The 15,264-nt window shown below is 44.3% G+C and overlaps 1 protein-coding gene across 2 annotated transcripts in view; it reads left to right on the top strand.

Annotated features, from left to right (window-relative positions):
* The window catches only part of ADAMTS9 (ADAM metallopeptidase with thrombospondin type 1 motif 9), a 166,014-nt gene that overhangs the window by 89,941 nt on the left and 60,809 nt on the right, over positions 1 to 15,264 (top strand). For both annotated transcript variants that reach the window (XM_079795238.1, XM_079795237.1), the window contains exons 24-28: positions 2,539 to 2,643; positions 2,781 to 2,948; positions 4,862 to 5,131; positions 9,406 to 9,567; positions 11,808 to 11,984. In XM_079795238.1, the coding sequence (XP_079651364.1) occupies positions 2,539 to 2,643; positions 2,781 to 2,948; positions 4,862 to 5,131; positions 9,406 to 9,567; positions 11,808 to 11,984 (882 nt within the window). The remainder of the gene's footprint in view (positions 1 to 2,538; positions 2,644 to 2,780; positions 2,949 to 4,861; positions 5,132 to 9,405; positions 9,568 to 11,807; positions 11,985 to 15,264) is intronic.

Raw genomic sequence — 15,264 nt, 5'->3', positions numbered from 1 at the left:
TTTCATAGGCAAGTCTTTTCACAGGTAAGTATGTAGGTAGAGAAAACTGATTAAGTGGTTCTGGATTTACTTATTTGTTACATTTTTAATCTAGTATTTTGATGTACCAGTTTTGTTCTTCTCTGGTCATTTGAAATGTATGTAGGTTTGATTCTGATTCTTATTTGATGGCAAATGTTTATTGTTTGGTGTTACTTTCTTTGTTATTTTAATGATTTCAATGTAAGGTTCAGCTAATAGTGTCGTATGTTCAGGCAGCAGGTCCTGGTGCTGGCTTGTTCCTGCATCTTACTATTGACTGTGCTCTTGAGGTTTTTAGCTGTGTGCGTGTCTGTGTGCTGGAAATACTATATAACAATGGCTACTGTATATCTCTGCGCAACTTGACATCAAATTGGTGGCTTGAACTAGCCATGGTGAGAGTATTTACGGCACAGAAGTCAACAAATATTACATATTCCAGGGTTTTATTCACTGTTTTGTTGATTCTTTAGATGTAAGAAGGTTATGGAGAAAATAGTAATCATGCAAATAAAACTTAAGAGTCTAGTGTCTGTAGCTGTTATATTATGAATAGCACAAAAATTAAAGAAATGTTTTTCCGGTATTTGAAAATTACTATCTGGTTCAGCAAAGAAATTGTTCATGTCATTGGTGAATGAGCCTAGTTTGTACAGACATCTTTATTGTTTCACTTTCACCTTATGCTTAAAAGTAAACAAAACATCAACTAACATTTATGTCAGCACTACACTTGTCTGGCAATTACAACCATAGTTTGTCAACTGATTACAGAGTTCAGCAAAAGTCATCAAAACTATTCTGTGAAAATCAATGGAATTTTAAGTGAAGAATTCTATACTTTATTGTTATTTGTAAATTGTATGCTGCATATTCTTTATATCAGTAAAATTTATAATAAACATATATGTATATGTGTAAACATATATCTATCTACACAAAAATATGCACACCTTTTCCTTGAGAGCTAGTTGGCGATCACTCACCAGCACACCACTCTGTGTGGGCCTTGATTTGGGCATCCTTTTTTGTAATGAGAAGACTTGGGCTTGTACACAGCTTTGCTAATTGCTGAAGACCAGATCTGAACACAGACTGTGCCCAGAACTCGTGCTCCCAGGCTCCATCCGGCAGGGCACGGACTCTGTGTGGACGCCCTTAGTCTATGCATGTCGCCATGGTTGTCGCTGGATGAGGCGTGTCAGAAAAATAAAGGATATGGCAGGGCCATCCATGCTGATTGATTGGCCAAACACAACTTGTGAGTTGTGTCTTCTTTATTTTTATTACTTTACTGAAATACTTCAAACCACCATATTATATAGGCCTGTGAAATGTTAGCTATTACATCTGAGCAGTCATGAAGGAAGGACTTAGCAGCTCCCTTAGAGATTCAAAACATACATTTCTCTCTAAACTGTTCCATAATATCCACTGGACTAGAGGGCAGCCCCATAGTTGCAGCATGTGATTCATTTCTTCTCGGTAAGAAAATATCCCTGTGGCTTTCTCTGGACCATGGACAGAGGAATAGGTGAGGTCAGAATGTCCCATTCAGATCATAAGCTCCCTGAAGTCAAGGATGCATCCTTCTCCCAGCACTTCACACCATGAATAACATCACAGGCATTTTACTGACAGGTATTCACCAAATAATATCTGCTAACCACTGAGGCTGGGAGCGATTGTGAGCAGGTGTATACTTCTGTTTTCCCATTTGTAAGTCTGGGGATATTATCTACACACGGATGGCCTCATTCATTATAGGGATTTTTCTCTGGAGTGATTGAGGGGTGTCATATAAACTTGATGTCAAGTCATTGGAATATGAAATATACCTTATCTATCTAGATTTGACCTTCAGGACCTCAGGAGTTATCTTTAAGTAAACTCGGAAAGCAAGTTCATGATCAGTGAATTCTGATTAGGAAACTAATTGAAGTTTGGGAACAAAGTTTGGCCTTCAGAATTTTGAAAAATTAATAATTGATCATTTTAAAAGGATATTCTGCTCTTTCCCAACTTATCTGCCATTTTACAATACTTTTTTCTCTTTCCACTTGAAAGGTTAGTAAATATGGTATTAAAAATCATTAAATAGACCCCTAAAAGGCGCCCACAAATTGACTCAAATTATATTCCATTTACGGTTAACGAAATTGGGGCTGGCCTTGGCCAGTGTGGCTCGGTTGATGGGAGTGTCATCCTGTACACAGAAAGGTCAACGTGCATATGGGAGGCAGCCAATCGATGTTTCCCTGTTACATTGATATTTTTCTCTTTCTCTTTTTTTTTTCTCTCTCTCCCCCGCTTTTCACTCTTTCTATAAATCAATGATTTTTTAAAGTTAAAAAAAGAAAGAAATTGGGGCTGAGATAGCATGTTACTTGATATCTCTCAAAATCACACACAAATCTGAAGTCTTAGAATTTTCAGTGTTTCTGTTTTTTCTCTGCCATGACCATGAAAGAGTGCATTGACGTAAAGGGAACTGGTGTCCCCCCTTCTCACATCTAGGACTGCGAATTGCCATCTTGTCACCCTCCGCCGGCTGTCCCTGAAGCGAGGAGGAGCACGCACACTGCGCCAAGAACCCAGTGGCGATTTGGGTCTTGGACTCCGGTAAGAAATCGAATGGTAGAAGCTGGGGCGGTGGCAGGAGGGAAGGTGCTCTCTGACATGACCATAGAAAGTGGGTCACTGTCCAGGTAGCGACCGCCTCCAGTAACATTTCTGCATGATTTTGCTCCAACATCCAGTGCTCAGCCACCTGTGGAAAAGGGACCCGGATGAGGTATGTCAGCTGCCGGGAAGAGGACGGCTCCGTGGCTGATGAGAGCGCCTGCACAGCCCTGCCTCGACCACTGGCAGAGGAGGAATGTGTGGGGACCCCCTGTGGCCGGTGGAAGGCTTTGGACTGGAGCCCTGTAAGCGAGGGAATTTGGGCACTGGGGGAGGGATTAGGGAGCACTAAGGGGAGGACTAATAGGAGGTCTCAGATGTCGATGGGTAATATATTAGAATTGGACTTAGATTGTGATTTTAATCGTTGTGCTTCATATATGTGCAGCGGGTATAAATCTTAGCCAGGTGTACAAGAAATGCACATTAAAAAACAACAACATGTAAATCAATTTACAATGAATACAATCCCCTATCCTGTGGGGCTGAATGGAAACCAGTCACATCAGAATGTCCTAGGTGTGTATGGTACCCAAAGTGGCGAAGTCTGGGTGCCTCCTGCATCCTGCGGTCCCTTGAAGTCCAGTGGCTCTGGGCTCCCCTGCCAAGAATAGGCAGTGAGAACCCTCCTCCGGTGTTGCGACCCGGCCTCTGTGCACACCAGGCACCATCTACGGGATTTTCTAAAAGTAGGAAAACCTTTGTCTTCAGGCAGCTTCTGCTTTCTGCCTTGTCAAAACCAGAGTCCAGGAAATACAAACTGAGGATAGGCGAGGAGACATCAGGAGGAAAACGGAGGCTAATATGTCAAAGATATCATAACATGTATATAAAATGTGAGAGGTAGATTCAAACAGAGCTGTGTAAGCATCCAGACCTGGTCATTTACTGGCTGTATGACCTTGAGCTGTCTGGTGGTTAAAGACCTTGAGCCTTAGTTTCTTCTGCTCTTCAAAGAAGACCAAAAAATACCTACCTTCAAGGTTGTTGTGGGAATTATTTGAGATTATATATGTTCAATATTTAGCACAAAGTAGGTGCTCAATAAATGATAGGTAATCTCATCCTCATTCTTTGAGTCTCCAAACATACATACTAGTACATACATACACTGGGTACAACTGTTTACTCACTAGGGCTCACTGTACAAAGAGCAGTGAACAACAAATAATAAAGTCCTTGCCTTCATGGAGATTATTCCAATGGAGATGCCAATCACTGAGAAAATAAGAAATAGGTGTGTGATATGGAACAGGTGGTGATACTGATAAGTACAGGGCTACTGTAGCAGAGGAATGGCACAGAGAAAGCTGGGACGTGCTCTCAGACAAGGTGGTCGGAAAAGGACTGACGTTGATTGAGCAGGACTGAATGAATGAGGGAGAAAGCCACGTGGGTACTCATGTGGTACAGCAGGTGCACCTGCCTGAGATGTGAGTGTCCTTGGCAGGTTAACGAAGCATCCAAAAGGCCACTGGGCTGGGATGCAGGGAGGAGAGTGATAGGAGGTGTGTCGAAGTGATAGCTGGTGGCCATATCACTAAGGGTCTTGAATTCAAGTCAGGACTTTGGACCTTGAGTAATGTCCAAAGGGGAAGAAGACGTTCTCTGACATGACCATAGAAAGTGGATTACTGTCTAGCTAGCAGCTGATTCTAACAACATTTCTACACTATTTTGCTCCAACACCCAGTACTCAGCCACTTGTGGAAAAGGGACCCGGATGAGGCATGTCAGCTGCAAGGATGAGGAATTGGAGAGTCACTGGAGGGAATGACATGACCTGACTTTTGTTTGCAAGGGTCACTGTTTGTGATATATACATAGCAGACTTGGGGACGGGGTCAAGGTTATAAGCAGGAGCCCATGTGGAAAGCTACTACAATAGTCCCGGCAAGGGGGGATAATGGCTTGGACCAGAGAGGTGACGGAGGAGGTGGGGAGAAGTGGCTGGGCTGGGGTTATGTGTTGACCACTGAGCTAAATCATGTCTCGATGAAATGGCTATGGGATGGGAAGAAAAGGGAGGAGTCTAGGATAATACCAAGGTTTTGACCTGGTCGACTGGGTGAGTAGAGGGCGATTTACAAAACATGCACATTCATGAGTTCACGACTGCCAAATGACTGACCTTTCTCTTCCTGAACATTCCCTGCAGTGTTCCGTGACGTGTGGGCAAGGTAGGACGACCCGGCAAGTGTTGTGTGTGGACTACAGTGACCACGTGATTGATCGGAGCCAGTGTGACACAGATTATATCCCAGAAACTGCGCAGGACTGCTCCCTGCCACCGTGCTCACGCCAGACCCCAGACAGGGGCCTGGCTCAGCACCCTTTCCAAAACGCAGGCTATCACCCCAGGAGCCTCGGCCCCAGCCAGACCCACGTGCTCGGTGGGAACCAGTGGAGGACCGGCCCCTGGGGAGCAGTGAGTATGACTGAGTCTTTTCCTAATTTGCCTTCTTCTCTCACTGGAGGCAGTGTTGGGGTGCAGTGGGGAATGGACTAGGAACACCTTTGGAGCATTTTTTCTAAAAAGAGTTGACATGCATTTTCGCTTGTTTGGGGGTAAACCGCAGTGGGTTCATTGCAGTCCCTGAGAAGGTGTCACAAGCTCCCTTGACTGGTGGGAAGAGGGGGTGTCCCTTCCAGGTGCAGTGGCTTCCAGAAGGCTCTGTGAAGGCCACAATGCGGGAGCCTGGGGGCGTTAAAGGGGCAGAGGCGCTTTTCTGAAAGGGAGCGCTTCATGAGCCTCATTTTCCTTCTCGCTATTTCCCAGACCCGTGAGGTGTCCAAGTGTGTGGCAGTAGATCGTTGTCCTGGGTGAGGGATGGGTGACACACGAGGCTGGGTGAAATCTGAGCTGAAGGGGAAGTAGCATACTCTTCGAGCCTCAGTTTCCTCATCTGAAAAACAAAGCGAACCATCATTCTGGCTTTGCTGGGCTGTAAAAATTAAATACAATCATGCAAATAAAGTGCCTGGCACTCTGCATGCCACGGAGTGAGACCTTAATAGATGTCCGCAATGATCGTTATCGTCATCATTGTCCTTCAAATTGAGGAGACCTTGAAAAATATCCAATATTCAAAGGAAAGATATGCTTTTGAATGTTTTTTTTAAACTAAATAATTTTTTTTTTAATGATTACATTGTGATTACTGGCCATGTCTAATGAAACCGCAGGGAGTGAGGAAGCTCGGCCTGCTGAGTGAGGGCTTACCCATCACTCGAGGTCTTCTTTTTAATGATTTACTGCGTTTCCTTGTAGTCCTGCTAATTGTGTATAATTATGTGTGGACTAAAAAGGATTAGGAGTCTGTCTGTTTCTCACGTGGTTGTTCAGGGAGTCACACTGACGCTCCGGGGTTTCTGATTAGCCGCGGCACATTTGCGAGTGCGGGTTGTCTCTCGGCCAAGTGGCTGGGACCTTTGCCATCTCCTGCTCCTGGCTTGCTTCCTGCTTGTCTCCCTTCGCCTGGGCTCAGAAGGGATGTCAAAGGGTGACTCAGGGAGGTAACCACAGGGTGTCCCACAATTTTTCTGATTGAAGAGTACGGAACGCATGTGTGTGTGTTCTAAGGACAGCACTAGAAAGTTTTTAAAAACCATTTGAAAGCTGTTCGTATTTGGGACTGCATCTGGGAAAGTGCATTCCTTTAAGACTGAGTGCTTCTGCCTGGGCAGAGTTCCCAATTAGGGAGGATTAGGTAACCTTTCCGCAGCAGTGGGCAGCACCACTCTTCCCCCAGTGTGCCTGCTTTTGTTTGGGGATTTTTTCTAAGTTAAGGACCATGATTTCTAGGCCGGCCTGTGCTGCCTGACCTACTCTCAGGAGTGTGTGGGGGTCATCCTGCCTCCGTGGCAGAAAAGGCAGCAAAGAATCGTGAACACGAGAGAATGCGAATGTCAAGTTCGTACTGGATTCTAGAGTAAGGGCCTCATTTTACACTAGATTCCACATAAACATGAACCCTGTGTGAGGTTTTCTGTGTGTTCTCATTTAGGGGTCTCTGGTTGCAAGCCAAAGAAACGAAAACTGACTCTTTCAAGTAAAAGCATTCACTTAGCCCTGGCACAAGCAGAGATCGAGCTCCTTCGGGGATCTAGCTCAGGGTTTGGCAGTTTCCTTCTGCAAAGGGCCAGATAGTAAACATTTTATCTCTGTGGACCATACAGTCTCTGACACAACTAACCAGCGCAAAAGCAGGCATAGACAATACATGAACAGGCATGGCTGTGTTTCAATAAAACTTTATTTATAAAAACAAATGGCAGGCCAGATTTGGCCCTCGGGCTGGGGTTTGCCAAATCCTGATCTAGATGGGCCAATAACTAAAGAATAACTTCTTTAAGGAGTTTCTGTCTCAATCCCTTTCACCTCTGAACTACCCTTGAGTTACTCTACTCAGTATTCAAATTCCCAGGTGAGTCTGATTGGTCCAGCTTGTTCCACTTACTCACACCTTGACCAGGGATGGGCAGAGTATCTTAATAGACAGGCCAAACAAGGTGGCATCCTTTGGGGAGGAAAAGAGAATTGCGCTGCCAGATGTAGGGAAGTATATGAGGCAGGTAAGATGTCCTTTACCTCTTGCTTTTCTAAAGTTCATTTTCCTTGTTTCATGCAGTGGGGATAATAGGAGCAGGGCTTTGTTCAAAGTCTGCCTAGAAAAATATGTCATCTAAAGAGAATAGGAAATGTGTTAACAAAAGAGGGGCCACAAGAAATTCTGCAGCCTAGGCACTGTTGCAGTGCAACACTCCACGCGTGTGTGGGAGGATACAGACCCAAGCCCGCCCTGGGTTTGGAAATGTGCGGTGCGATTTCAGAGCTGGGCGGTTCAATTGCTTGGCCCCCGCGGAGCATTCTCCACCTTTCCGTCAGATCCTCAGGAGGAAGCATCTGATTGGCCAATGGGCAGCTGTAGATGAGCTCGCCTGGGATCAGGGATGCATCCTTGCTCCACTGGGCTGTATCGAAGAGGGTGGCCTATGGCTTGTAGAGGTACCGATTCCAGAAACGTGAATGGAACCAGCAATAAGACCTGAGACCAGTGCTGTGGGAGTTACAGGGACATGCGGATACCATTGAGCCCTCCCTCGAGGAGTTTACCATTTTGTTGGGCCATAATACTCACAGGAGACTTAATAAAGGAATAATATAAGATTTTATTATGAAGGGAAAAATTCAAGGGCCAGAAGATATATTCCAAATCTATTTATATATGGAAGATCCTCCCAAACATTTTAAATTCTGGTCCCCAAACAAAGCTTATTAAAATAATACTTCTCTGTGTGTGTTTTTTTTTATTATTATTATGGATTAAGCTGTTTCAAAAGTAGAAAACTAATATTTTCAAGTTTAGAGTAAGTGTACCAGACCATCTGAGAATAGAGGTAGAATATTTTAAAACATTCAAAAATTACCTAAAATTGAAAATTACCTAAATATTTTCTCAGACAGAATTCATAAATCTATTTTCTTGCTTTATACATGTTTTAAAATTAAAGCCAATATATTTTTTAAGCCACTCATATTTTAACCAGCATAGGTAGGGAAATTGAACTGAGGTCCTATGTCATAAGCAAACTACATTCACATCGTTATAAGGAAAAAGCCGACCGGCAAGAAGCAGTACTGGCAGGTATTTTGAAATAACGCAGGTGTGGGCTGAGGTTTGATAGAAAGCACAAGTCGGTCACCAGAACCCGGAACTCAAAACATTGTTGCAAATGCATTTGAGATGATAACTCGTGGGAATTGCTTTGCTTTGAGGACTAGATGGTTATCACACAGGCAAACTGTTAGGGGTCAGAGTGAAGAATACTAGCAAACACATTGGGTTTCAAAAGATAACGCAGTTATGGGAAGACAAACACACTGAAGATGTAGATAAATCAGAGAGCTATGAGAAGCCCGGGTGGGAATCGAGCTGCAATGCAAACATCATTCTAGGAACAACCATGAGAGGGCGTGCCAGCCTGAACCTCCACCCGGAGAGAGGTTTGTCCATATGGCATTCAAGGAAGCCCATTGGGAAATAGAAATAAGGAAGAAAAATCTTGCTGCCATCCGCCCCTAAAGTAGACCCTATTATGAAGGGAGAGACAGGAACATTACCTGTGAGAAACTGATGTCGAAGTGGCGCTCCACGCAAGTGAATGAGTTAATATGAAAGCTTAGTTTCAACAACTGGCTATTCGTTAAGCAGGTCATTTGACTCCCCTGTTGTAAGGGAAGTCCCAGGTTGGTTCTAAATAAGCACTTGGAGTTTTGAAAAGAAAAGGCTTTCTCAGTAGACTGTGCGGTCAGTCCACACCTGTGTACCTATCAGAGGCCTGGAGAAGATAAAGGAGGACCATATATAAGGCTGCTTTGGAAATCACAGCACATTATCACTCATAGACATGCATGGAACACCGACATGTGTCGGACACCTCCACTGGACATTTATCACGGACACCTACTCAAGGCCCAAGGCGTGCCAAGGAGAAGCACATCTCTGCCCTCGGGGTATTTATTTTAAGACTTGCACATTAAACAGCCTCACAGAAGGGAAGTTCTTACAATTGCTTTCTGTCTATTGTGAACGATTTCTGCCACATTTGCCTCTGACCTTCCCATCAGCTGTTTTTTATGATCCTAAAATGGAAATCGAGGTGAGAACTGACCTGTTGACTGATGTCTGATGTGTTCAGTGTTCTAGTACCTGTGCTGGCGGGTTCCAGCGGCGTGTCGTTGTATGTCAGGATGAGAACGGATACCCCGCAAGTGACTGTGTGGAGAGAATCAAACCCGATGAGCAAAGAGCCTGCGAGTCCGGCCCGTGTCCGCAGTGGGCTTATGGCAGCTGGGGAGAGGTGAGAGTCAAGGTCCTTTGTACGTGCTTTGGAAAAAAAACTGTAATTTTGCTGACGAAACTGTTATTCATAGTTTATTTGAAGGAAGAACTAGCTTCAGTTAAAGCTTCTTTATTTTGGAATTAACTAGGAGACCTGTCTTAATGCTACTTTAAAAGTGCATTTTTGATCAATTATAGACAGCTTGATTACGCAGGTTAGAAAAATAAGGAAAGAATGCAGATAAATGCTAATTTAGCTTGTTAACCTCTGCTGGTTAAAAATGAAGGAAACTTTTAAAGTGATTGAAAATATATGTAAAATTCGTCAGTGGAAATGTTGCCATCTTCTTCATAGTTTTGGGGTGTTTTTGATACACTCTTATTCTCATGGTGTAATCTGTCATTATTTCAAACTCCGGATGAAACCATAATTAATAGGTTCTGTTCTTCCTATCAAAGGTGACTCATTTTAAACATGGAAGTGAATAATTAGCTGTAGTCTCAAATAATGAGATTCTTCGGCTGTTACCTTTTAGACCTTTCTAAAGAGTGACCTGCTATGACTGATGAAAGACAATAGAGTATTTGGGCCAGAGAAAACTGGGTACCATTCCCAGCCTTGTAACGTTGCCAGACATCTGTATCCTCTTCTATAAATGGGAAAGATAATGGCATCAACTTCATAATATTCATGACTATTATTTGAGATAGTGCATGTCAAATGCCTAGCACATTAGCCTTCTATCAAAGTCAACTGCTATGATACAAATTATTATTAGTAGTAATAATTATTATTATGATTAGCATCACTATCATTATTAAGTGGGCTTTCGACCACTATTACATGTAGGGCTTATATACTTACTGTTTTGTGTTTAATTAACCAAGAAGATATGTCTCTACTTTTGAATTTACAGGGAAATCACATATTTAAAGCTTCTTGAGTGTTTCTGTCTTGACTGTACAAGCTATATTAATAAAAGCGTAATATGCTCATTAGACCGGACGTCCTTCCGGACGACCTTCTGGATGAAGCTGAGGCTGTGAGGGAAGCCCAGATCCCGGGTGCCAGAGGGAAGCCGGTGCCAGCAGCCAGGGGGGAAGGAAGGCCTACTCTTGCATGAATTTCATGCATCGGGCCTCTAGTTTATAAAATAAAACATGAGGATTAATATCTTGGAGACCCTGATGCCAAGGGGGGGGGGGGGCAAATGAAGTGGTTGGGCCCACTAGTGCCCCTGGCTAACAGGAATCGTGTCCACATGTCACGGTTTCCCGCACGCAGCCCAGTCGTCCTGGGCAGTCACATGGAGGTTTCTGTTGACTTTCGTTGACAGTGCGTCATTCTGGAGGGCTTGGCTGAAAGGCAGGAAGGGGGAGTCAGGCTTTGAGAGTGATGTATCATGGTTTTCCCAAAACTCCTCAAAAAGCTGTGTCCTGTGGGGCCCATGATTAAGCTTCTGTCTTTGGACTGGAGCCAGGAGAGGGCAGCACTGGCGGGAATGCTTGCTGTCAGCAAGGACCAAATCATCCAGATTCTGCGGGAGATCTGGCCCTGGCACAGCAGGGAGGACGCCCGTCGGTGTTCCTGGAAGTGAGCAGAGTGGTTCCGTCCAAGAAACACATCCGTCCCTGCCTTGGAAGTTCGCATCCAGCCAGGAGTCAGAACCTGATCCAGCAACCCGTCACGCTGGGTGTTCATCCCTGGGGAGGGTCAGAGTTGTGCTAAGATTTGGAGATAACGTAAAATAGCTTCTCATAAAGATTGGCATCCCAGAACAGCTAGAGGTTGGCACGGCTTCTTAGAGGTTGCCAGGAAGTAAAACTGGCTAAGTCATTAGAGTATTTCCTTTAGGTGGTACTGTGTGGTGTTTTGCATATTTGATGTTTGGTTTTATACTGTAATCTTATACTAAACTCTTGCTATTAAATGTACCTTATCAGATCAATTAACCTGTCTTAAGCTTAGTTGCCCCACATGTGAAATAGGGCAAATAATTATTCTCTCCTCTGGGTGAGATCATGTCTCTGAGAGCTTCCGTGCAGGCTGAGAGGAAGCCCTGGGTGAGCAGTACCCCCGTTGAGCCAGAGAGCGCCAGTCTGTTGTAGGTCGGCTGCGGATAAGTCAGAGTTTTGTCCAGAGGCTCGCTTGCCCTGTGTCAGGGTAGGGTTTGGCTGGGAAATATTTCTTATGGGAAAAGAAAGTTTGCCATCGGCTGTTCAGACAGCTAACTGTAGCCTTCCTTTGCCTCTGTGCAGTGTTCTAAGCTCTGTGGCGGAGGCCTGCGAACCAGGCTGGTGGTCTGTCAGCGGCGCAGCGGGGAGCGCTTTCCAGACCTGAGCTGTGAAATTCTGGACAAGCCTCCAGACCGGGAGCAGTGCAACCCGCACGCTTGTCCCCAGGACGCTGCATGGAGCACCGGCCCTTGGAGTTCGGTACGGCCCTAACTCTTACTGTTCGTTAGCCAGACTGTCTAGCTGACCCACCCCGTTCCGAGGCGTTCTGAGGCCCTCCTCCTCGACAGACAGTTGTCCTGCTCACAAGGGCATTCCCTGGCGATCAGCACTCTGTTGTTTTCTTCATATTGACACACAACAGAGTGGCTTTTTGTGCGATCGCCAAAGCTACTCCACAGAATGCATGTGCCTCCTGCCAGGGAGTAGCTTCCTTCCCTAGAAGAACTGGGTGAGGTATGTTTGGATTTTTTAAAAGAAACTAAGTACCTTCAGGTAGTTGTTCAGCTCCAAAGTGATTTAAACAGACAGCTCGATAGCAGGCGGACCTTCCTTTCCTTAGCTATGGCTGTTTTGACTTTGGGGGAAATACCTGCTTATTGAGGCCAAAGCAATGTTTTCTGCAGTGACTCAGGTACAGCTCTCACCACAATCACCTCAAAGGTTGTGCCCATAAAATAGACTGAAGTCATTTGAAAAATGCAAAAGAGCAACCGTGGACTCCGTGACCTGGTGCCTTTCACGGTGTCTGAAATGTCCTCTTTCTTCCACGAAGACACGAAGCCCATCCGAGACCATTTTTTGCTCTGGACCTCGGCTTCCTTTGCTCTGTGCTTGGCTGGCACCGTGAGATGGGTTGCCGCTCCGCACTGTGCAGGAGTCCGGGGCAGCTCTGGGCACAGAAGGGTCAGCTGTGTCAAAACAATCCTTCGGCGAAGTTGTGCCGTAACTTGTGGAGCCATTAGGGCCGTTTCAAGTAAATGTACTAAACATGCCTGTAAACACATTCATTGCACTGAAGCTGAAATCACATTATATTAGGTCATATCCAGAATCTTTTATATGGTTCTAGGGGTAGTCGTAACTATTCCCGGAACCAGCTTCTAACGGTCAAGGTTGCCGTGTCCCAGGTTGAGCACAGTGATATAGCCACTGCGCCTTGTAGTCAGTAGGACTCTGGAGGCGTTCAGCGTGCCCTCTCAACGGGCGCTATTTCCCTGGGCTGCGAGGGTTTTACTGAGGAGCTTAGAAGTGCCCGAATCAGTCGTACATTTCACTTGGAGCATCTTGCCCGCGGTACTGGCACCCCCAAAGTGAGCAGTTTGAAAAAGACTAGAAATGTGCTTAGAATGCCAGGCCCATCCGCTGGCATTCTTAACTTCCCTCAGTCACCATCACATCTTATTCCTCATGAAACTCTCCCTCCTGGGCCCCGTATATTTCCACCCTGTTCACCCGGCCCACAACACCACAGCCAAGTTACGTTTCAAAAAATCTGCTAGCTCTCTAACAAATTGTTTCTTTAATTTGACCAAAAAAACATCTAAACCTCAGAGGGTGTGTGTCTGTGTGTATACCCAATATAATACAATACAATAATGTAATATATATTGTATATTATATATTGTATAGTATATATACAGAGTCAGGCAAAAGTAGTGTTACCCCGTGATACACTATATAACATATATTGATTTCCCATAGCGTTCTCTTCTTAAAATCCTTTCTAAATTCAGCTCAAATTTTTTTACACAGGATCACCACCCTCCCCCACAGATACTTTAAGAGCTTAAGTGCTTCAATTTTAAAATGATGATCTGCTATTTAATTTAACTGAATACTTTACATTGTTTTTACTGTAGTTGTCATTCTTGGGCCTACAAAGAGTTTTTTGAAGCACATAGGAAAAGATAGAGATTTTAATCCTCGGTTACACACATTTTGCTGCCTCTGATTTTAGTGCTTCCTTGTAAAGCGATCATTATTCAAATAGACATTTAAATACCTCTGCGATCTAATAGCAAGGCCACTCCTGCAAGGCTTTTAACTGTGATTTTTAAAAATTTAAATCAAAAGCATTTTATTTAAATATATACATTTGTAATATATTACTTTAAAGATATGTAAGTCTTTTAGATTCTTACGGTAGGGTTTTTGTTTTACTTTTGTCGATGTTTATGGATGCTTTGGTACAATTTCATAGTAATCCTAAATTTAAGCATACCTCAGTGAATTGTGTTATTAGCCATAAAGCCACTCCTATGGCGCTCCATCATTGTAACTGACAGTGGAATTAACAACAACAGAAAGTACATGTGAGGTGCTAACATGTTGCTTTCAAAGGAAAGCACACTAGGTTTATGAGAGACCAAGGGTAACAGTCCTTCGGCCACTTGCTTTCTCTTCTGTCCCCACGCACTCCATGCTGGAGGTAGTGTCAGCAGCAATGGCCACTGAGCAAGTAGGCCTTTCCAAGGTCAGAATGGAGATAGCCCGTTCAACAGTTGCAACTAAGGAGCAATATTTAGGAAAGAAACTCCACATCACTGTTAGCATGGCTCCCAGTGTCTGAAAGGAAGCTCCTGTAAACATAGGGTTCAAGCCTGTTCTGGACCTTAGTTCTGCCTCAGGTCACTGTGGATTAAGTCATGATTATAAGAAACATCCTCAAAAATTCAGGCTTCTCTGTCCACCTTTTCACGTGTCCTTGCACTCTTAGTCGGTACTGTTTTGTTATTGAAATCAGGTTCTTCCACTGATAGGCCTTTGGGTGGCTCCTGCAGCCGCCCCAGCAGCGGACTGTAGTGCGTGCACACGCCCCCTGACTAGAGGGGTGCATTGGAAAGAGAGCCCCGTACTGTCAAATGCAGCCCAAAGTAGGTTAAACACCCGCAGCCTTCTAGAGTAAGCTGATTCATCGAGATAATTCAAGTGAAAACGGTGGCTAGGTGAGTGATGTCACCCCTGCAAGCTGGTCCCATTGCATCCGTCGTTCACCACGCTCCGTGTATCTGCTAGCTGACCATCTTGCCGACTGTTCTTGCCTTGGAGAAATTGCTCTTTTGTGTTTTCCATGACAAGCCTCCAAGCAGTCTCTGAGCCTTGCGTTAGGTGATTTGGAATAATGCTTGTCAACCCGAACAATGAGAATTTATGAAGGAGCTGTGCTTTTGTTTCTTCGTGGCCAACTCATGAATTTTGTCTACCTCATTTCCATAGTAAACTTTGCAGCTCCTGTAGGTAGAAGGAGGAGATGTTTGACATCGGCTATTTTATCACCTCACTGAATCTCTCTCTAGCAAAATAATAAAGATTGTAAACATCTCTACCATATTTTCTGAACACAGCTTTAAGCAGCCAAGACTGGTATTATCTGAATATTTTGAGCAGTACAGATTTCAATGTGTTTATATAATAAAGTATAATTTATTTTTTCCACGTTATTTAATTTTATATACAAATGTTTAAATCGGTGTTTATC

This window comes from Cnephaeus nilssonii (genome assembly GCF_951640355.1).
Source record: "Cnephaeus nilssonii genome assembly, chromosome: 17".
NCBI lineage: Eukaryota > Metazoa > Chordata > Mammalia > Chiroptera > Vespertilionidae > Cnephaeus > Cnephaeus nilssonii.
Note: the sequence above shows the minus strand (reverse complement) of the source record. Positions and strands in the feature narration are given on the sequence as shown.